General features: G+C 38.8%; 1 protein-coding gene across 1 annotated transcript in view; it reads left to right on the top strand.

Moving 5' to 3' along the window:
- Positions 1-587: 587 nt before the first annotated feature.
- FOXK2 (forkhead box K2) overlaps positions 588-22,178 on the top strand; it is a 51,125-nt gene continuing 29,534 nt past the window's right edge. Inside the window, exon 1 of the mRNA XM_074921903.1 lies at positions 588-1,049. Within this exon, the coding sequence (XP_074778004.1) occupies positions 697-1,049 (353 nt within the window). The 5' untranslated portion in view covers positions 588-696. The remainder of the gene's footprint in view (positions 1,050-22,178) is intronic.

Raw genomic sequence — 22,178 nt, 5'->3', positions numbered from 1 at the left:
TCCCCCCGCGCAGGGCCGTTTCTCAGAGCGGTGCGAGTGGAGGGCACGTGCGGTGCTCGGTCCGCGGGGGAAAAACACGTACGTGGGCTGCGGGAGGTGCCGGCGGCCTCGCTCAGGGGCCCGGCGCGGGGGCTGCCCCCGCTGGAGGGGGGGTCGCCAGGAGCGGGCGGCGGCGGCCCGGCCCCCCGCAGGTGCCCGAGGCCCGGAGCCCCGCCGCCGCCCCGCCGCCGCGGAGGGAAGGGGCTCCGGGGAGGAAGATGGCAGGCAGGCCGGCCCCGCCGGGCTGAGCACGCTCCGCGCCGCCCTGCCCTGCCTCCCCTCCCGGCCGGCCGCAGCCCTTCCTCCCTCTCTCGGCGCCGCCGCCTCCGCCGGCGGGAGCGCGGCCGCTCCGCTCCCCCGCGCGCGGATCTGCTCCGTGTTTTCCGGGCCTTTCCCGTGTTCTCGGGCCCCGACACTCGAACGTGCTGCGCGGCGCTGGCCGCGGCGCCGCTCGCCATTGGCCGCGCCGCCATAGCCCCATGGGCGTGCGGGCCGCGCATTGGCCCGGCGCCGCCGTCCATCAGGCAGCGACGGACTGCGTCAGGTTGGGTTGAACCGCGTCCCCTTCCCTGCCTGTGTCTGGCGGCGGCTGCGGCTGCGGGGCCGGTGCGGGCGGAGGGGCGCAGCGGAGGGCGGCCCGCTCCCTCGCTCGCTAAGATGGCGGCGGCGGCGGCGGCGGCCGTGGCGCGGCTGGAGGGCCGGGAGTTCGAGTACCTCATGAAGAAGCGCTCGGTGACCATCGGCCGCAACTCGTCGCAGGGTTCGGTGGACGTGAGCATGGGCCACTCCAGCTTCATCTCCCGGCGGCACCTGGAGATCTTCACCGCTGCTCCCCCGCCGCCGCCACCGGCCGGCGCGGACGGGCCGCCGCCTCCGCCTCAGGGGGACCCCGCCGCTGCTACCGGCGGCGGCGGAGGGGACTTCTACCTGCGCTGCCTCGGCAAGAACGGCGTCTTCGTGGACGGCGTGTTCCAGAGGCGGGGGGCGCCGCCGCTGCAGCTGCCCCGAGTGTGAGTAAAGCGGGGGCCGGGCCTGCCGTCCCCCCCCGTCACACCGGGGCCCGCCGGGCCGGGCAGGGCCCGGGCCCACCCGCCGGCGCCTCTCCGCGCCGGGCTGCCCCGTTCTCTCCGGGAGGACTGGGCTGCCGTGGCGGGGGGTGGTGCCGCTGCTCATCCGCGCCGGTTGTCCCCGTTGCTGTTGGGCTGGCACATGGTGTGTGACAGGCGGGGAACCGACCCGGTGCTGGCGACACACGCGAGCGGTGCCCTAGGCCTCCTTCCTCGCCGCCCGGCACCACCCGGGCACGGCGCCTCCGCCTGTTGCCCTCGAATGTGTCCTTCCTCCGGCGGCCCGGGCTCCGCCGGCACATCCACCTCCCGCTCCGGCCCCGCCGGCAGCCGGTAGTACAGGTGTGAAGCGTGAGACCCCGGCAGCGCCGGGGCTGGTGCTTGACAAATGGTCACCCTCCTCCCGTGCTGTGTCTTGCACGTAGCAGTGTCTGTTGTGAGTTTGGGAGCAAATCCGTCTGCAGCAGTGCTTGGAGGTATTGTAATTAGCAAATAGAATTGGATACACCCTTGAGTATTGTTTACGTGCTTCAAAGGAAACCAGTCAAGTGGTTATCCACATATCTGGGATTTCTGAATTTAAAGATCAGTGCTAAGTAAATCTTGTTACACCCTCGGTGCTTTTTCAGAACGTAGGGGGATCGTTTTGCGCCTGTGATTCCCTTCTGATTTTGTCTTAGTTTCTGCTTCTTTGCCTAATTGTAACGTTTGTTTTTATGGGTAAACTGAATCATCCACGTTAAATACTTCTGCTAGTCTTAGTGCTTTAAAATGTGTGTCCTTACGTGACGACAGAAGTATTAAGAGTTTTTAAATGGTAACACATTCCTCTGCCGTTACCAAATGTTAACTGTCTTTGAAAAATAGTTTTCTAGGGGAGTATGTGAGGCCTACCTACCATGTTTAAGGATACACTGAAGTGTAAATAGATAATCTATGTTTTGAGGAGTCACATGCCGGAAAAGTGAAAGTGTTTTGGTTTAGTATATTTTAGTCGTCTTGACTAAGAAATACCTAAAAGGTTACGAGTGGTTTACCTTTATAAAACATACGCCATTAGTGACACAGTCTTAATGCCTTACAAGTTTTTAAACTGTGTTTAGGACGTTGATGGTGTGTATTTTCCACATTGACGTCTAAATGTTAGTTTCCCCACCTGGTTCCTCTGTGAAAATCAAATTGTCTTACCTTTCTGCTTTCTAGGAAACGCTTATTCTGAAAGGGTTTAACAGTGCCAGTATGTGTAGAGTTGTATAATCATGAATACAGTTGGAGGACTTGTTTGACCTTTAACTTCTATTTTTGCTTTCTGCTTTTTAATATTAATAATAATTTGGCATGTGGTTAATCTGTATTTTAATCTAACACATTTATGAAATATAGATCAAATAATTTTTTTCTTTATAAACAGTTTGGTATAATACACTAATTGCAGGCAAGTTATTGTGTGTTACATGTTGATTGCCAACAGTCTAGAATTAGTTTGAGTAATTTAGTGAGTAGCATTCTGTTAAATGCTTAAGACCTCAGGAAAAAAAAAAGTGCTGTTTCTTCATGCTGTCCATGTAATTATTGACTTCCAATTTATTTTAGTTCTATCAGTGTCACTTTTTAAGTGGAAAGAAAATTCTGAAGGGTTTTTGTGTCACTTTTTTATTGAACAATGATGAAAACTTCTGCTTCTGTGCAGTTAAAATTTCTTCACGAGTGTATGTGGGTGGTGTTACAGAAACTAGCATTTGGTTGAAACTGACTGTGTTCAGTGATTACACCATTTCTTAGACTGCACACTAGTAGCCTTCAGTTTCAAGATCTGTAAGCTGGTTGAAGTAGTTGTGTCCTGGTTACAAAACGTAGGTGTGATCTTCCATTGAGTTGTGTAAATGAAAGGTGGCATACCTTCAGTCCTGGCTAGAAACAATGGAGCAGTGTGTACACTGGGTGAACTAGGATTTCTTTAGTCAACAGGCACAGGGATGAGTTGTATCTTGAAGGGCAGGCAAAACCTACAGGGTCATAGTTAGACTGGCGATTAAGATCAAGTGCTGCTTTATTGCTTTCTTAAAAAGATAAACCTGTTTATAAAAGTCTCACTGGACTTGTATAGGGAAATAGTAGTTTCATTATTTGCAAAGGTTGTTTTTTTTGTTTTTTTTTTTTTGTTTTTTAAACGCAGGAGTCTTCAGGCAAATTCAAAGCAGACGTTATCTGCTTACAGCAAGTCATTACTGTGAACTACTGATGACTAATATTGTTTGTAACCGTGTTCTTGAGTTTCATTGTAGATTTAACTGGTCACACTGAAGATGATCTGGATTTTAACAGTGAAATTTAGTTACTTCAGTTCAACATAAACATTAATTAACAGTTGAAACATGGTTGGAAACAAAGTAGTTTTGGTATGAGTTCAAGATTGATGATTGCTAACCTCCAGCTCAAGTAATCACTAGATCTATTTTTGTTGTTGTTTAATCCTACTATGTTGCCAGTAATATACTTTGCCTATGACTGCACAATCACTTGAAATTTAAATAGCAGGTGAAGTTTAAAAAAATCAGGTGGCCTGTTCCTTCTTTTTGTTTTTAAGTGATCTCGGAAACCAAGAATGGAGGCTCCATCTCTGCTTTTTTCCAATTAATAGTGGCTTACAGATGATTCCAAGTAAAATGTTGTTACAGAGTTGAAATGTCTTGTTTGTCACTAATAATTATATATAGTTCCAGTGTCCTTGGCCTTTTTTTTTTTTTTTTTTAGTATCAACACAGTGTTAAAATATGACTGCATTAATAGTGTTATTGAACTTCCTGTTTTTTGAAGGGAAAAGCAGAAATACAACTTCATGGTCTTCTACAAAACACATTTTTAACATCTGGGGAAATTAAATTATTAATGTTAGAGTATACTTTTACCTGTAACAAAGGCATCTGTCTTTCTACAGATATAAATGCCATAAAACATGGCATTACGGTGCATTAAGATAACTGTTCTGGTTGCTATTTTTAATGCTTCCCTGGAAGCCTCACTCACAATTCAAATGTTAAAGTTATCAAGCAGGAGGTAATAGCAGTGGGAAGTGTGTTTTTGTTTTTCTGATTCTTGACAGACTCGTATATGTACTTGTGTATATACAAACCAGCTGTCATCTTGTTAGATGAATAAAATGGGGGCTGGGGGGAAAAATAGCAATTTTTTTGTTTATGTCCTGTAAGTAGCTCTCCTGTCAGTGTCATAACACACAGAGGCATGGGATGGAAGAGGTTTCAGAGTTTCCTCGACACAAATCAAAGCGGTTCAGTTAGTGTTTCACAACTACATTTGACATGCATGGACTATCACTCTCCAGTTCATAAAGTTCATGTTCTTTAATTGATTTCATTTGATGCTTGTCAAATTTCCCCTAACTTCAGTGAAAGCATTGTTAGGATGTATTGCTAGGTAAATAATAACATTAATATTTGACTTTGAGGTACTTGGTTTAAAAAATACTTTTTGTGCTGGTCACAGCAGCAGTTGTTGACAGCAGTTGTATACGGCTTTTGGAGAGGCGGGATTCCAGACAGATGTAACTGATACAGCTGGAAAAAACAGACTGACTTCTGGGTACAACTCAGCTCTGAAGAAGTTTTTTTGTTTTGGTTTGTTTTTTCTGTTTTGGTTTTATTTTTGGGTTTCTTGGATGTGCTTTGTGTATTAGCATTTGAGTTCATTAAGATTCTGGCACCTTGGGCTTGACTGTTCCAAGACAATGTCTTGTTCATTTTGACAAAACCAGATATTTTGTATTTTAGTTAATTACTTTTGGTTTTAGGGAAAATTTGTGAATCATAAACAAGATACCATTAACATGAGAACAGCATTTCCAAAGCAGAGCGAGGATGCATCTAGTCCGTTACCTGCCTCCCAGAGTAGTCAGTAGCAGATGCCTAGGGAGGAGCATAAAAATGGATAAAGGCAAATTGTTGTGTTTCCCTTGTTTTTTCTTCTGGCTCCCAGAGGAGATTTCTTCTTGAGTTAAAAAAAACAGTTACTGTTTCAATTTTTTTTCTCTCACTTCAATTTTTTTTTTTTTTTTTTTTTTTTTTTTTACAACCCCCGTAAACCTCTTCTATCCACAGCATCCTTGGACAGTGAGTTCTGCAACGTAATTGGAGCCCATGTTGAGGAAAAATGTCTTTTGGCTGATTTTTTTTTTTAACTTGACACCTGGTAATGTCATTCTATATAACTTAAGTTAGCTCTTTTATATTAAGAGACAGTAAATAGTTCTCCCATTCTGTCATTCATTTTGTAGACTTCTTTACTAAGTATGGGAGATCTTACAGTAAACCATGAGTACGTTTTACTTCACCTTACCATCTACTAACTGATCCTAAATCAAGCCTATATGGCTACAAACTAAAAAGTTGTGTTCTTGTGCTTTTCTTCCTAGTATACAGAGGGCTGAATCAATATTTTTAGTTTGGTTTTGTGGTCTGGATCTACAAAGTGGGGTTATTACTGCCTTTTAAGTAGTAGAAGCTTTCCTGCCGTTGAAAACCAGTAGATTTTGAACAAGGATCAAATATATTTATTTACTGAGTAAATTATTTGGAAAAATTTATTGTGTTCAGCATTACCTGAGCAGGAAATGGTGCAACAGATTTAGAGAACCTCTAATGTATCAGTGCACTTCTCTCTATCATCTTACTGCAGTTACTTAAATTATATGCAAAGTTGTGATTGCTGTATGAGTTAGAGCGCTCAATGAAAATTTCTCAGTGGAAACAACTGAGGTTTGGCTTAACAGGCGAGGTGAACGGATCGTATCATCCCCTTAGGTAGTGTTACTTGCTAGCTTAGGAGGAATGTTCTTAGTTTTGGCTTATGTTTTATGTTTTCAAGATTTTCTTTATGAATGTGTTAGATACTTTAAGAAATCAAACAAAAGTTTTTTCAAGGAACATATTTGAAGGTATAGATCAATACCTCAGGCTGGATTGGCACCTGCTTTTTCCCTTTCTTGACAACACTTTTGATAGATACAGTTGATCGTAAGAAGACTGTTGACTGAAATGTTTTTGAGACCTAATGACTGATTTGTATTCAGAGGAGTATTCTGGAGTTCCATACTGGTTATGTTAAAACTACAAATTACTTACAAATTATTTCTAAGCATAAAACTAAGAAATGTTGAGCTTGGCTGTGACTTATAAATCAGACTCCAGAAACTTTTATTTACTTTCTTTAGCAGACACTGTGTCCCATGCCATAATGACTAATAAGGTTAACTGGGCTGTGTTTATAGGTCGGTTTTTGGCTACTTTAAAGTAGGATTTGCAAATGTCAAGCTCAGTAGCAGTAGTGTTCTCACATAAGCAGATCTGATTGAAAAGGAACGTGGGAGGAAGAAGGTAGAGCGCATGTTATTTGAATTGAAAATAGAGATGAGCGTGAAGTTCCTATAGTCATAATCTGTGTTATAGGTGCTTCTGTCATCTTGTTTTTTTCATATTTCCCTCTCAGTCGCACACCTTATGAGTGACTTTTATTTGGTTATTGATGCAGCATTGCATATTGTCATATGCCAATCAGGTAGCTGAGGTAAAGTGTAAATGATTTTATATTTGGATTAATTCACACTTGCCTTGCTTTTTCTATTGGGATGATTAATACATACAGGAAACTTCCTTACCCAATTCTACAGTTTTACTGATCTTACAAATGTCCTTGTTAGCTATAGGAGTAAGTACATTCTTTGTATAGTTACATGAAATACTCTAAACTGGGAAATCATTGTAAAAATTGCTGGTTTCTTTGTTGTCTGTTAAGTTCCAATTCTATGACAAAAGCAAGATTCGTGTTGTTTTGGTTTAAAGGTGTAAAGTCAGTATTAAAACTGTCTGTTGCAAGAATCTGTAGTTGAAAGAAAGTTTTGAGATTCTTACCTTCAGTTATAATAATGAGGTAAGAGATGTGAATTAAATAATTCTTTGCATTGATTAAATCAAATTACAATACTGATCTTAGGGTGTGAAATGCATAATGTTTGAGTAGGAAGAGACATTTTTTGCTATTATATAAGTGTAAGTTAAATAATTTAATAAAGAAAATAAGTAAATCTTGCACCCTTGCTTTTCAAAATAAATGTGTATGATTAATCTGCTTATAATTAGAAAATAAAATTGTAAATATTAGTCTTTCATGAAGGTGGATGTGTTAAAGAATAATTTGGATGTGGAGGAATTCTGCTGCTGGTTTTTGTTTGTTTTTTTATTTTTTGAGCAGGTGTAATTCTCATGCACAAAGCAAAAGATTTTTCTCACAGTTGTGTCTAAGCTATTCAAAATAAGATGAGTGAGCATCTGATTTACTATTTTTCAGTAAATACAGCAGTGCCTTTCCAAGACCTCTCAAGTCATGTTAATTTATGTAAAATTATGTAAAACACTGGAAAATAAAATAATTTCAAAGAAAATTATGAATTTGTCATGTAGTAGAGTGAGGCCATCTCTTTTACAGCCTATAAGGAGTTTTCACAGCAGTCTTGTGTTTACTAATAACCAGATGTCTTTAGTGGAACTTCATACTGAAATATTGGGTAGGTGGTGGTTTTATCTACTGTCTTGCTTGTTTTCATGATAAAAAGTTGATGTGTAGTGACATTTGTCTCCTGTGACTTCCTGCCTTTAAGGAGTTTTTTGACCTAGATAAAGCAGTCAGAGGGGAGGAACCATATTTATTCTGCAGCTATTCCACACTGGATGGCATAGAAAATAAACATTATATTCTTCAGTTAAGATTTCATCACGGCTGTTTTATCACTGAAGGGTGCTGAGGCTTTAGTAAGTTACTTGAAGAGCTAGGGCAAATGTTTGTAATTTTGTAATACATAATTTTTTATAGTGTTAAAGAAGTTCTGTACATGATTGGAGTCTGTTTCTTTGCATTTGTTTGTGTAATTCTGCTGCAGCTACTGCATGTGCTTCTGTGCTGTTCTGCCCTCATTAGTACTGCAAATCATAAACTTTTACAAAGCATTGTCTTCATGTATGCTGTACAGTTGAGTATTTGTGGGAGTAAAACTTTCAATATTCAGAATTTCAGAATGTCTTAATGAATATTTATATAAACACATCACCTTTCTGTTTGTCCATGTGCACCAAATAAAATGAAAAACATGAGCAGGTTGACAAACAGTTACGCCTGTGCTCAACTAAACATTCCTGTTGACTTCAGCAAGACAGCTCATGTGGCTACGGATGCATATGGAACTGAGCATTTGTACAATCAGAGCTGTCAAGTAAAAAAGCCAGAGACATGTCATTATCGTAGCTTTACGAAGCATTACGGAATTGGTATAAAGTTGACTGGAATTAATTTTAATTCAGTGTTAATTTAAGGTTTTACATTAAGAATTATGGAAGGGACCTCTAGCCAAACCCTTGCTGAAAAGCACAAATTACTTCAATGTTAGATCGGACTGCTCAGCACCCTGCCCCTTTGAATTCTGAGCATCTCCAGCAATAAAAATAACTATAGCTATAAAATGCTTAATGTAACTACAACCACATATTGAAAAAAAATATTATCTGTATTTCCAGTAGCAGAATTTTGGGAGCACACAGGCAGGTGAGCATAATGTGCAGCTTAGTGCTAAATTATCAGAAAAATACTTGATCACTACCTGCTACTTGATACTGTTGTTGGTAATCTGAAGTAAAGGCAGTTGCTAATAAATACTTGCATATTATATCAATGTTGGTAAATATTGTCCTCACAAATAATGAGGACAAAAAATGGACTTGATCAATCCATTAAAAAAAAAAAAAAGGCATCTCAAAAGGTATACAGGCCAGATCTACAGGGTAGGAAACTTCTGAAAAGTAGTACAGAGTGCATTTGAAAGTCATGACCATGTATAAATCATTAGATGCCTGTATTGAGATGATGTGTCAAAGCAGAGTGATGTGGTGATTGTGTGGAAATAGGGGGGCTGTATCAGGGAGTACTGAGAGTGCTGGAAGTTCATGTGGTTCTGGAATCAAAATTTGTGTTAAACGATCTTGTAAAATTGCAAGGGTTTAAGGGGAGAACTGCTAAGAATTGAAGGCTGCAGAAAATCCCAAATAGTGAGGGATTTAAGGAGTTCAGTATGTTTATCTTACCAAAAAGGAGTGCAAGATGACTGGGTTGAAGTGTGTATACACTTTTATGGGGATGAATTAAGAGTACTGAAAGGCCTGCTAATGGATCATGCACAGGTATAAAAACCCAGAGGCTGTAAACTAAACTCTCGGGCACATATTTTTAGCAGTGCTGGAACAGCTTACTAGGAAGAATGGTGGTATCTCTATTTCACTATCTTCTGCTGATCAAAAATAGATACCTTCTTGGAAGAGATGCTTTAAACAAAAAAAGAAACCTTGCTGTAGTCAGACCTGGCGATTAGGTGCAGTATAGGTATGCCTGGATGAAATTTCAGGGCTTAAGGCTAGAAGAGGTACAAGTAGGTGAAGCTTCTTAGCTGTTCAGCCTTTACTTCCTCTGCAAGTCCTTTTTTTAATAATCTCCTATTAGGTTATAGCAAGGGACTTTTTCATTATGTGTTTTAACAAGGAGTCAGTACTTGGATTGGGTTTTAATTAAAATTGTTCTAAAGCATCAAACATTTAGTTGGGCATTTGTTTATTTACACTTGCCAGCAGTGTTCTCACAGGCAGATGATTCTGATGCTTTTGTTCATTATCATTTTAGTCTTCATAATGGTGTACACCATAAAGTTTCAAAGATAATTTTTGTATAATAAACAATGATTCTTTGAAAATTCTTGCTCTGCAAATAAGCCTTAGATATAGCTTATGAGATATAAGCCTCTTAGTTCTCACGTTGATAAGAAGTCAGGTTAGCATGTAATAGAAAAAGGGTTTACGCCTTATTCTGAAATTAAATTTACATTTTCCAGGTCACTTAAATGTGTGGTTTTCGTTCAGTGATGATATAGATGAACTAACATGTTGATAGAAGTTCCTTTTAAATTCTGATTTTTACTGACATGTTGCAGTATGAGAGCAGGTAATTTGCTTACCCTTTTCCTTCTTTTTTCCTTCTTTTTTCCTTTTTTTTTTTTTCCTTTTTTACCTGTCACAGCTGGGAAAAAAATGGTTTAATGTCCATTGAAGCATCACTTTCCTCAAAGTATACCTGAAATGTAAGTTTCTTAGCACAGTGTACAGTACATTCTTTTACTACATGTAAGTTAAAATCTCATTTATGAAGATACAAACACATAATTCTCAGGGGAGTGTTTTTGGTTTTGATTTTTGTTTTTTGTTAAGACTGAGAATATGTGAAAAATGTGATTTATAACTTTGTATTGTCCTATGGACATATTTGGGGTTCTAGGCAAAATATAATTTGAGCAGACAAGGCATATATGCACAGTTTCTATACTTTATTAGTAGGCACGCTTGTTGGTTACAATGTCAGTGCAGTAAACACACAAGGAAAGTAGTTGGAATGCATAAATGAAGGAAGCTGACAAATAAAAGAATTGCCCTCCTTAGGTCATATTGCTGTCTTCTGGCCTTTCTAGGTAGGTAAAGAAGGCCTGTGTAGCAATGAGGGGAGACAGAGACTTATATAAGGTTAAAAAGAGCAAGGTTTAACAAGAGAAGGATGAATGTACTTGTGTAAAATTTTATGTGGGGATAAGTTCAAATTTGAACCAGAACAAGCTGATCATTTAAGCAAACAAAAAACCCTGTAAGAGTAGTGGTGAAGTGGATGATTTTAATGTCATGCCACGTACAGAAAAACAGAGTTCAGTTACTGCATGGGAGAGATGAGGCCATAGGCCAGTGTGTTTTGCTTTAGGATACGGACAGGATATTAGTGGGATTTGTATATGTTATGTGAGGAGCAGTGAAAGGATTTGCAGGGAGGCTTGAAAAAAGATTGGAAAAAGTTGAAGATCATCTCAAATTTAAGAACTGAGATTGAGAAGTAATACATTTGTTACCCTTACAGAATCTAAGAGACTCTGACTTTTGATATTTAATTTGGGAAATGTAATTCAGAAGAATCTGGGGTCTCACTTTTTAGAAACAGGCGGTGCTTTCATGAGCGTCTAAGCTGGTCTAGTGTTTCACTGCTGCTGAAATGGAGCATGAGAGGGCAAGGTCTTGTTTTCTGCAGTGCTCCCAACTGCAGGTTGTGCTGGCCTTGAAGCTCATCAGATGTTCCACAAGCCGCTGATGTCTGCTTTCTTTGCTATTTTTGGGTGGTTTTCTGTTGCGTTGAAGTGGCTCACAGAGAAGTCTGGCAAGCAGTGGAGCTGGCATGAAGTATGTGGTGGGCCTGCAGAGACTTTCGGCAACAGTCAGCTTGCTGTGTCTTGTGGAATCATACATTAAGGAATTGCAGTTGTAAGATCCATTATGCTCTATGAAATAAAAATGGAAAGAAAGATCCAAAACAGTAGAATACCAAAAATAATTTTGTTGTATTAAAAAAGCACTTGCAATGTAATATAAAAATGTTTAAATCCTGAAAGTTCTTAAGACAGCATGCTTTTTGTTAAAGGGATATGCTAAGTATTTGTTTTAAATTAAAAAAATAAAAATAAGTCAATCTAAATAGACTGGATGCTGAGATGACTCAGTTGTGTCATACCTCTGGTTAATATGTGCTTTCTGGTCCTTTTTTAAAATCTCTGCATAAATGTGAATACATAGAGAAAACCGCTAGAGTAAAAGGAGGGTACAAGTTCCTTGACTGGATCATCTCATAGCAGAGGGCAGAATAAGGTATGGTCTTCATTCCATAGGCTAAATCATATCTCCTGCTTAAAGGTAGATTTTGCTTCATAGGGCATTAGTCTAGAGAAAATTGAACATTAAGGATAGAGTGGAGATACATGGCCTTCTTTAAAAACTTTGTGTTGTTTTTGTTTGTAGTCTGTATCCCACCCAGCGCAGAAGCCACTTTTATCTCTGAAAGCAGACTTCTCTACCTGTGACACAGGTGACTGACTAGAGTTTGTGCAGCATTCTGTCATCTGCCTGAAAGAACAAAACATTTTGAAGAAAATGGTAAAAACCTTTCTGTGTTTTACATGTCCTTTATTGCAGGGGCTCCATATATATGTAGTGTTTTTTCAGGAAATATGTAAATCTGCTGAAGTTGACTGTGCAGGTAGATCAGATGTGATCTGGATTTCCTATGTTGTCTTTGAGGGTCTCTTCTTGATAGGATGCAGAAACATCTCAAAAAAAAAAAAAAAAGTTGTCATTTGAGAGAGAGCTTTTTCTTTCCCTTCTATATGTTGGATTGTAAAACCAGACTGCCATTTAAGGCAAATGTGTTAGTAGTCAATAAATAAGTTGAGCGGATCCAGCCTTCCAAATGTATTTAGGTAGCAGGCTTGAAAATAGCTGTTGTGTTTGCTCCCGGTTCTGGTTTAACAGACTTCTTACTGTCACTCTGAGACTTCCTTCAGAGGGGATGAGGTGAAACATTTAAGAAAAACAATCATTTGGAGGAGGAGCAGGTTATAACAAAGTGTCCCTCATTTCCAGTGCGGTATTCAGTGGACTTGGATGCTGACAGAAGTTAGCAGGAGTGAATTACATAAACTATCATCATCAATCAAAATCCTTTGAATAACTTCCACAGATGTGACCATAAAATAACATATTGAGCAAAAAGGTGTTAAAGGAAGCAAGTTATTTCCTTTCCTTACATGTGTGAATATTCTGGGTGTGGCTGGGTTGGGTTCAGATAAGATTTCTACTAGGTATTTTGCCAAATCTGTTTTATGTGGTCATCAGTTGATACACTTCCTGTGGAGTGACCAGCTGAAGCACTTGTTGAGTGTGTGTGGAGATCTGACCCAGGATGTTCTTTTATTGGGTAAAGGGAATTGATGGCTTTAGTCCTTTCTGCCCTTTCACCTTACAAAACGTATTCACTTTTTAGTAGCATTAGGGGCTGCGAGCCAAACGATGGACTGTTATGCTGTTCCAATGATATGAAAACACTGCTGTGAAGAGTGTGCAATCTATTCTTAAGTAACTTTATTAAATACTAGATTGGGTAATAAGATTCTCATAGAATGATGAAATTCATCCTCATGCAGACCTACTTCCAATGATGCTATCAAGATTTTTCCTGGCAGCACTTTTGTAGCTACATCACTGAGTTGAAAAAGAAATGCATCAGTTTAAGGTGGTTACCCTCTGCTGTGAATGTGGATTCTGAAATGAATGTGGGCTCCACAGTTTCTGGTTGATAACAGTATTATTCATTCAGCTTTCTAGGTATTGATAATTGCTACAAACATTTTGGACCTGGAAACCACAGTGTGTGTCAGTTGAAATGTTCAGATGACAGTCACATTTAGCAACACAGGAAAGAGATGCAATAGGTAAAAACCACAGTAGAACTTCAGTTGTTTGTTTATCCTCTTGAATTAAAATTCAAGCCTTTTGTTTTTAAAGCCTTTTCCTGGTATTGGTCTGTCCATAAAGCTGAGAAATGCAACTAGTCTGTATTATCAGCAAATTCCGGAACCGTTAACAGTGGTCAAATGCCTTGTGAACCCTGGCAAGACAGAATAACCTTCTGCAGTGAATGTTACAAAGCTGTGTCATTTCTTGTCTGCTTCATTTTGTAGTTCTCAACTAGCTGCGTCCCTTCTCTGTTTTCTTTCCTCCTGAAGGACTCTGAGGAGTTTGAGCAGAAACACATATTAACTTCAGAAGTTCTTTGGGCTGGCTGAACTGTAAAAGTTCTTGTGAGTAGTTAAGCAGAGGAATGGGGTGAGATGGAATGGTGAGCTGCAAGCTGACAACAAAACAGGCTTTTCTGGAAGTGTTTCATTTTTGTTTGCCTTCTTTGCTTGAAAATCCAATTCTATGAAAGTCCAGGCTTTCTGTAACAAAACTTTCTTCATTTTAACTGAGATTCTGCCAGAACTCTGTCAGAACTTTAAAAAAAAAATTAATTTTTTTTAGTTTGTTTTCTGTTTTGTAGCATTTTCTGTGGGCTGATGCGCTGTTCAATAATTTAGTAAGTTTTCCTTAACTGTATCATAGGATATAGGGAGTACTACCTGTTTCAGATAGAAAAATTTGGCAGTAATTAAATGTTAAAGAAACTTTGAAGATGAAATGGGAAACATCATTCACAGTTGGGAGAATTCAGATCCTTCCACCTGTCTCTGTTGTAAAGATGCAAGTTAAATTCTGAAAGCAATTTGTGATGAAGATTTTAAATTTCCTTTATGAATTTTGGCCTGTTGTGAATAGCTTTTACTGTCTACTGCAGTACAGGCAGCCAGAACAATCATCTGCAAGCACACCCTAGTACACAAATGTTTACTTTTCTGTCAGTAGTGAAATAACCCTGCTTGTTTTATGGTGTGGTTATTCTGAGGTTGGAAGATCGTTGAGCCTGGAAGAGATCATAACCCCAGCTTGCTATTTAGCTATAAATAAGTTTGGTCTGCTGTAGGCTAGTAAGTACCAAGATTCTTATGTGAGGTTATTCACTATTATCTAAGGTTATCAGCAAAATGGCTGGTTTTAAGCCTTTAAAGAAAAGAAGCATGCAAACCATGACAAAAAAAAAAATAATTAAAGAAGTATGTGAATGGAAATAATTCAGCCCTTAGTCAGAAGGATAAAATAAAATTCTATAAAAGTTTTCAGTTTGGGGTTATTGTTTTAAAGTTATTTTGGCTTAGTAGTAGCTGAAGAAAATGTTACTCATATTTGCGTATGCATGTTCTTTGTGTTAGCTGGAATGTAGCTGAGAAGTGTGCCATAAAATAATTGAACTTCATCTGAAAAGCTTAAAAGCATGGTTATAGAGAATACAAAATAATCATAATGTGAGTGTGTGATTTTGGCTATTTGGAGAAATAGCAGGATAGTAGTCAGGGAGAAGAGGCTGAGGAAGGTATTTCTGAGGAATCAAATTTGCAAGCTTAATCAGAAATGTTGGTTGTAAAAAAAAAATCAGGCTTTTTTACAGTTTTTGAAATTAAGAAAAAAACCCTGCAGTTGTGGAAATGAACATGGGTGATTACAGTGTAGAAATGTGTTGCCCCAAGCCTCTGTGGGGATACTTGAGAAGGGAGGACGAGTTTTTGGTAATTTTCCTAATACTTTGATTCCATTCTTTTACTGGAACGTTTATGTGCCTTATCTCCAAGGTAAACTATTGTGTCTGCAACTTTTTCTTTTTGCAACAACATTTGATATTAGGAGGGTTAGGTGGTTTTCTTGTTCTTCTAGTTAAATTTATTATCTTGAAGGTCTGAGTAGTTTAGGGTTAATTGCTTTCAGATAAATATAGGTAAGTACCAGGGGGGTTGGGTGCCTGTTGCAGTGACATTGCATTTCATCTTGGAGATCCCTGGGCTCCTCCGATTAAGGAAGTGTTGGTTACTGGATGTGTTACACTAATGCAATTTTGTCCTACTTAGGACTGTTTCATCTTTGTGGTAGCTGCTTGTTCAAACTTTCCCCAAGAGATTTAAAGAGGAGAATATATATGACTGCCCTATGGTTTTATAGGGACATTTTGTGGTAAATAAATTGCTAACTGAGAACATACTGACAGTGTCTAATACAGAGAGAGCAAGAAGTTGGGCTGATGAAGTTCTTCACTGAGTGAAGGAGGCCTTTATTTTTAAGTCCGAAAGGTCCTTAGATGCTTGTATTGTGATGGTTCACGGCATCTTTAAGTCATTAGAATAACCCTCTTAAAGATGTTCTAAATGGAGACAGGATTTGACTTGTGCAGGTAATGATTTAATACAAAAATACAAAGGAAAGAGAAATTTCTCTAGGGGATTTAAAATTAAAACGCTACAGGATGGGTATTTAAAAATAAGTAAATAGATCTAATCATAGCCACTGGTTTGAATGCAGAAAGGGTTGATATGGTCGGAAATTATCCTATAGTAGTGAGGTGGTGATCCTTTCTCAAATGATCTGTGTGTCAGCACTAGAAGCAACTTTTTTGGTATAACTTTCACAGAAATGGAAATGACTGTAGAGTGGGGAGGCAGAGCTGGCTACAGAAAAGCAGGTATTTGAAGTTGCATGTTTGAACTCCCAACTGAATTTGTTTTTTTCCTCTGTGCCTTGGAGTCTTAAAGCTACACCATTGCATTTCATTGTCATTTGGGCAGTGGGTTGCATCATACTAGATGTTGCTGTGTTTGAGTCTGTGAATGCGCAGGGAAGTTGTTCAAAGTATGTTGCTGTTCTGAAGTTTAAACGCATGCACATTTAATCCATAGCATGGATCCAAGCAGAAAGTTGCCTCTAAGAGTCACAGATAGTACAATAGTAATTTCATACAATCTTACATAAACTGAGTCTACTGGCTTTAAAAGTTGCTTCACACTACCACTGGTTATATTTAATATAAGCCCTTCAGATGAGTTAGTGCCAAGCAAAGCATTGTTTGGAGTATGGAGAAATAACCTGCAAGCCAAAATTAGCATGTATTCATTTTGAGTGGTGTGCGTTTCGTCAGGGCTGCCCAGATCATGTCGTCCCTGAAGGCAGCGCATTTCAAATTTAAATGTTTAAGCTATTACAACATGGAACATGCTGGTGAATGGTGCCAATAACATACGCTGAACATATGACCAGCACATGCCCCCTCTTCAGTGTAGGCCATGAATTATTTAGTTGTGTTCCAAGCTGTTTATTTTTGAGAGGGTTTTTTCCCTCTGTCAGTGTCAAGCACTGAGCCTTTTGTTTCTTTTTTTTTTTTTTCTTTTCTACTGTTGCTATTGATTCTGAATTTCTAAAATTTTCTGCTGTGTTTACCACCAACCTGCTCCCTATTTTGTGCTAGTTCTTTCAGGACGCAGTCCTTGGTATCTCATGTGGCAGTGTCATAGAAACTGTGGAGACTAGCCTGAATATTTTCAACTTGAAATTGAGAGATAAAATGACCTTATACCTAATCTTTTGGGATGTGGTCTATATTCATTAGTTAGCTGTGATACCTCTTCTTTCGGTACATTTTTTACCATTATGTTTAACATCTGTGAAGTGGCAGGTTTTTTCTCTCATCCCTTGTCATCTTTGGTTAGATAAATGGTATTAAGCATACATTCCATAGGCCCGTTCTGATCTTTAAAACCAGTTTTGATCACAGCTCAAGTTCACAGACTGCTTGTGACTCTTCAGTTGCAGCAACTTTGTGCTGTGGATTCTGCCACAAAACGTCTGAGTGAGCATTGACCCAGACTGGCAGCCTGGGGAGTACTGGGGAGCAACAGTAAATAAAACTTTAATGTACATATAAATATATTGTTTCTTTGCAGTATGTTTTATAACATTTTAGGGTGTATTACCTCTCTGATGGGATCATGCTTAACATAAAATTAATTTGACTTGGTGAGCTTTTCAGAATGCATCTCGTAATTTGCGTGTGCTGTAGGTAGCATGTTTAACATTGCATACTTCTTTATATAGGTTATTCTCTTAAATTCAGTTTTCTCCTGAGAGAAAACTGCATTGAGTTAAAGGGTACACTGACACAGAAGACTTTTTCTTCTCATGTTAAGTATATTGGTAAACTTTATTTTTCAAGCACTTGCAGTAATTGAAAGTATCTTTCTCATTGTTCCTGTTTTTAAAAGATACTTTTAAAAAAATCTTCACATTAGATTTTTACAGTAGTACAGTTTTATTAAAGGATGAACAGCACTTTCACCTCATTGCTCTAAGCATACCTGTATGTAAGAGTCAGGCCGTGAAGATAAACTGTAACTGACCCTTTGGTTTCAAGGGTAGTTAAAACAAGCTGATTGGGAGTTCGAGCTGAAAGCACCATCCTGTTCTGTCCCATTTGTTAACTCTGGTGTTCACATTGTGTGCTCAAGTCGGATTAGTTTACTGGTAGGCCTGAAAAACAATCTCTTGGAAGAAGAGAGGCAGGCTCAGGATTAGTTTTCTGTCAAGTCAGAAGTGCAGTTTTTTCCATTACCAGATGGGAAGAAATTAATAAGATTGATAAAGTGTCTTCATAGTATCTTACATAGCAGTTTTATCAGCATTTGAGCCGAGGTAAAGGTTTTCTGCACCTGAAAGGTCTTGATCATTCTTTCTAATTCCTGATCCTGGCTCCATTGGTCCAGCTGCCCCCTTACACCAGCTCTGGCACCACTAGGTCTCTTGTTAGCTGGTTTTCTCATTAGCCCCAGAGAATACCATTTTCCTGTTTAAAATTTTGTTTTGCTGGGTTAGTTGGTGCTGCATTAGTGAATTGGATCAGCTCGCTGAGGGACCTGACAAGCCCTACACTTAGCAAAGAAGTCCCAGGCCTCCTACTCCATGGGCAAAAAAGCTACGTAATATTTCAGGATACTGCTTCTGTGAGGAGCGTAAGTTCATGGTCAAAGGTGCTGTCCACATACCTCAAAAGGAGGGGGGAAAAAAGTAAAAGGTGACCACTGTGGATAGTGAAGTTGGACTGTAAAAGCATCACAACTGTCCTTGTACTATTTTTAGTAGTTTCCAAAATGTTTGTATGATTGATGGTCCTCATTTTGCACTTCACCCCAGAAATATCTTCGAACACAGATATTTGTAATTAATTTCTGGTAGTCTCTGTTAAGCTTTGTGTTTTGTTTTTTGAACAGTGATGCAGGGTTTCATATCGCATTTAAAGGTTTCTGCATCAGGTGATGACGTCCTGTCTCATTGCCTTTACAGTTCTTATGGAAATGTCACTGACTTTTGTGACACTTTCATTTAAACTGACTGTTGTTTTCTCAGGAGTGAGAGCAAAACTGATTGTAACATATAATTTTGTAACTGCACTAATTAGTGCTCTTAAGGTCTTCCCGATGTGATTCCTGATGATGATTAAAGGAGTGGTAGTTTAAAAATATCTAGTGAACCTTTTTTTACTCTTTCTGAAAACCATGACAAACTTACTTGTGCATTGAAATTAACATTTAGTGAAAAACTTGTAATATGTGGGGAAAAAAAATCTCTATTTTTGGGGGAAGGATGTTTAAAAAAATCGTTTTATACATATTGGTTTTAATTATCTAATTATTTAATTATCTTTTTAACTATTCTGACTTAAAGCCTGTACATTGTTCTCTATATACTGGAGAATTGTACATGTTTTTAGAGTACAGGATAAGGCCATGGTCATGCCCTTCAGAATTGTTAAAATGTCTCTCAAATCTTTGTATTGTAATCTATCCTCTCTTCTGTGTTTTTGCTTTTTTTTTTTTTAAATAGAATGTAAACACAGAAATATTTATCTTTTACTTTGCCAGACGGATGTTAAAATCATAAAATAATCTGATGTATGAGTTGAAAATGAGGGAAATGTGCTCCAAATATGTAGTAGTATTTGTTACTACTTCTGTATTTGATAGCTTTAACTTAGAGGCCACCTTGGATATTTTGATAAATGCCACATTTTTTATGCTGCTTCCTGTTCTAACGTGAGGATTTAAAAAAATACATTCTCAGGATAAAAGTTTTTTTGTCATTATTGAGGGAAGTATAGTGTAATGCCTTACACATATATGGAAATTAGGAAATGCTTTCTGTAGCTAGGGATTAACATTTCATTTCAACATAATACATCTTTCTGAAAATCTGAATCTTTCAAATATTGGTTGGTTTTCAAGTCTAAATGGAAACATGTTAATTTAAGTACTGTGAAAATTAGTGTTTGCAGTTCTTTTTTTGTGCAGTAGCGTATGCATGGCACTCATTTGCATCTTTTCAGCTTTGCTGTACAAGTGGATGCTGCAGTGGAATTTTGAAGAAACCACATGACTGATTAAGTTGTTCTTAAAAATGCAATTCTACATTCAAATTTTGCTACAGAAGCTTACGATTTTATAGCAATTGGTATTTGTGCATGACAGAAATTAAATAGTAACAGCACATGGCCTTCTGGTACAGGGAAGGTCCAGCAGATAGATATGTGGGGAGGGGAAGGTGTGGAGTTTTTAATCAGTAATTTTTGGAGGACTTTTTATATGACGGTTTTGACAGCCCCAATCAGGGAAGAATGATGCTCAGTTGATAAGCTGGGGAAGCCTGACTTGAACAAATGTCACTTACTTTTTCAGGGGGGTGAAAGTAAGACAGATTGCTTTCTGACTATCTGTGTCTATCTAGGAAAGCTTTGCAAATTTTTGCTCATCAAGGGAAATTTAATTGTTTGAGCAATTCAGCAGAATATTTCTCCGTGTAGCTGTACAAGAACCTCTTTGGAGTTGATTGCAGCTTGCTTTTCTACAGCATTTCAAAGCATTTTATAAACTTAATTATATCGTTTTGGCTGCACAAGAGGAAAAGAAGACTGGACTCAACATTAATTTTTATTCTGGAAGACCTTAACTAGTAGTGTCAGTTACTACCTACAAAGTTGGTCTGGCTGTAGCGTGTCTCAAACAAGGACCAGAGTTGAAAGCAGAGTGATGTATAGTGAAATAGTGTGTTATGTACTAGGACTAGTTTTTTCCATTTTGATGTTCTGTTTTTAGAAAATTTAGTGGTCTGGAAAAGCTAAATCACAGAATAATAATAATAAAAAAGTCTGGAATTTGAAGCTAAACCAGAAGAAACCACTCTCAAGAGGTGGTTGTTTTAGTATTGGAAAACCTCAGATGGGGTTTGGTTTACACAACCAAACTACGTGCTTTTTGTCGTGACCCTCCCATAGAGTACTCTTGGTTGTATGGGATCGATCCAGTTATTGTGAACTCTGCTGCCTGTCTGTAGGAGTGCAATTAAAGTAAAACCAAATTGAATAATATACAGCAGTGTTCTTTATTTAAATAGGACAAGAAGGAAAAAGAAAAAGGGAAGATAGTAGTTGTCATATATTTCCCTCTGCAAAACAGTTCAGTTATTGCAAAAAAATTTAGTAATTTGTCTTTTTTTGGCAGTGAAAGTTTTTGCAACTACATTACATTGGTATGGGGCAGTGTAGGGGTATGATTAATTAAAAAGAGCAGATATAACACAGATAAAATTAAAGCAAGTCCTTCAATATTGCAAACATGTAGTAGGTACTCTACTTTTTAGCACCTCCAGCTGTGTGTTGCTGGGACATTTGGAGGTTGTTCTGTGCTGGTACATGTAACAAATATAAATCAGTTTTAGTAGCTTGATAACTATTCATCATCTTGAATGAGGAACTCTTTATTACTAAAGGAAAGCAAATGAAGAGTCCTTTTTCCCTAGTTACTTTTCAATATTTAGGATGTAAATGTCAGCTTTTTCTGCTTCATTTTTGTTTTTGAAATGACTTGAAACACTGTTTTAATTTTTTTCTGTTTGATAATGGAAAAAACCTGCTTCTCAGATACCTAGGCAAGGACGTTTGTGTAGCTTAACATCTTCAAATTCTTCAGTATATAACTGTATAGATTTTAATGAGGATGTATGCATTTAACGTGCAGTTTTCGTGGTTTAATAGTAAAGGACAGGTGAAATGAAAATTCCTTTAGCTCTGTTTGGGAGTATGTGATATATTGCTTAAGATATAGGCGCTTCATTTACTTTTTGCCATGTAGGCTTCACAGCCACTGCTTTTTTGCTCCTTAAGCAGCTATTCCTGTGCAACAAACTCTGGTTGAAATACTTCATTATTATTTAATTAAATAATCTCCCTTTTATTGAAGATGTGCATTTCACCTGGTGTTGTGCCTCTTAAAGTGGTTGTAGGAGAAGGAAGATTTAAGGGATGATCCAGTGGTTTAAACAAAGATTGGGTGTTGGGGAAAAATATGTTCTGTTCCCAGCTTTGTTGCATGCTTGCCAAAATGACTTGGCCAAGTCACAAATCTGTTTAATCTGTTTTTAAAAATCGGGATAATACTTCATGGGTGGAGGCAGGAAGGATGATGAAATTTCAGTGCTCTTTTCTAGCACTTTTTATCAAGAGCTGTGCCTTGCCTTTTAAAATTAATTCCTTGGGTTTTGAAGTGGCTTACTCTGCAGTAAGTAAACACCCTGGTTCTCTCCCTTTCCGACTTACTTCCCCTCTCCCTTTTTTTGAGGACTATTGGTTCTGGTGTTGTCA

Source organism: Athene noctua, chromosome 18 (genome assembly GCF_965140245.1).
Source record: "Athene noctua chromosome 18, bAthNoc1.hap1.1, whole genome shotgun sequence".
Lineage (NCBI taxonomy): Eukaryota > Metazoa > Chordata > Aves > Strigiformes > Strigidae > Athene > Athene noctua.
The sequence above is the reverse complement of the archived record's forward strand: the minus strand, read 5'-3'. Positions and strand labels throughout refer to the sequence as shown.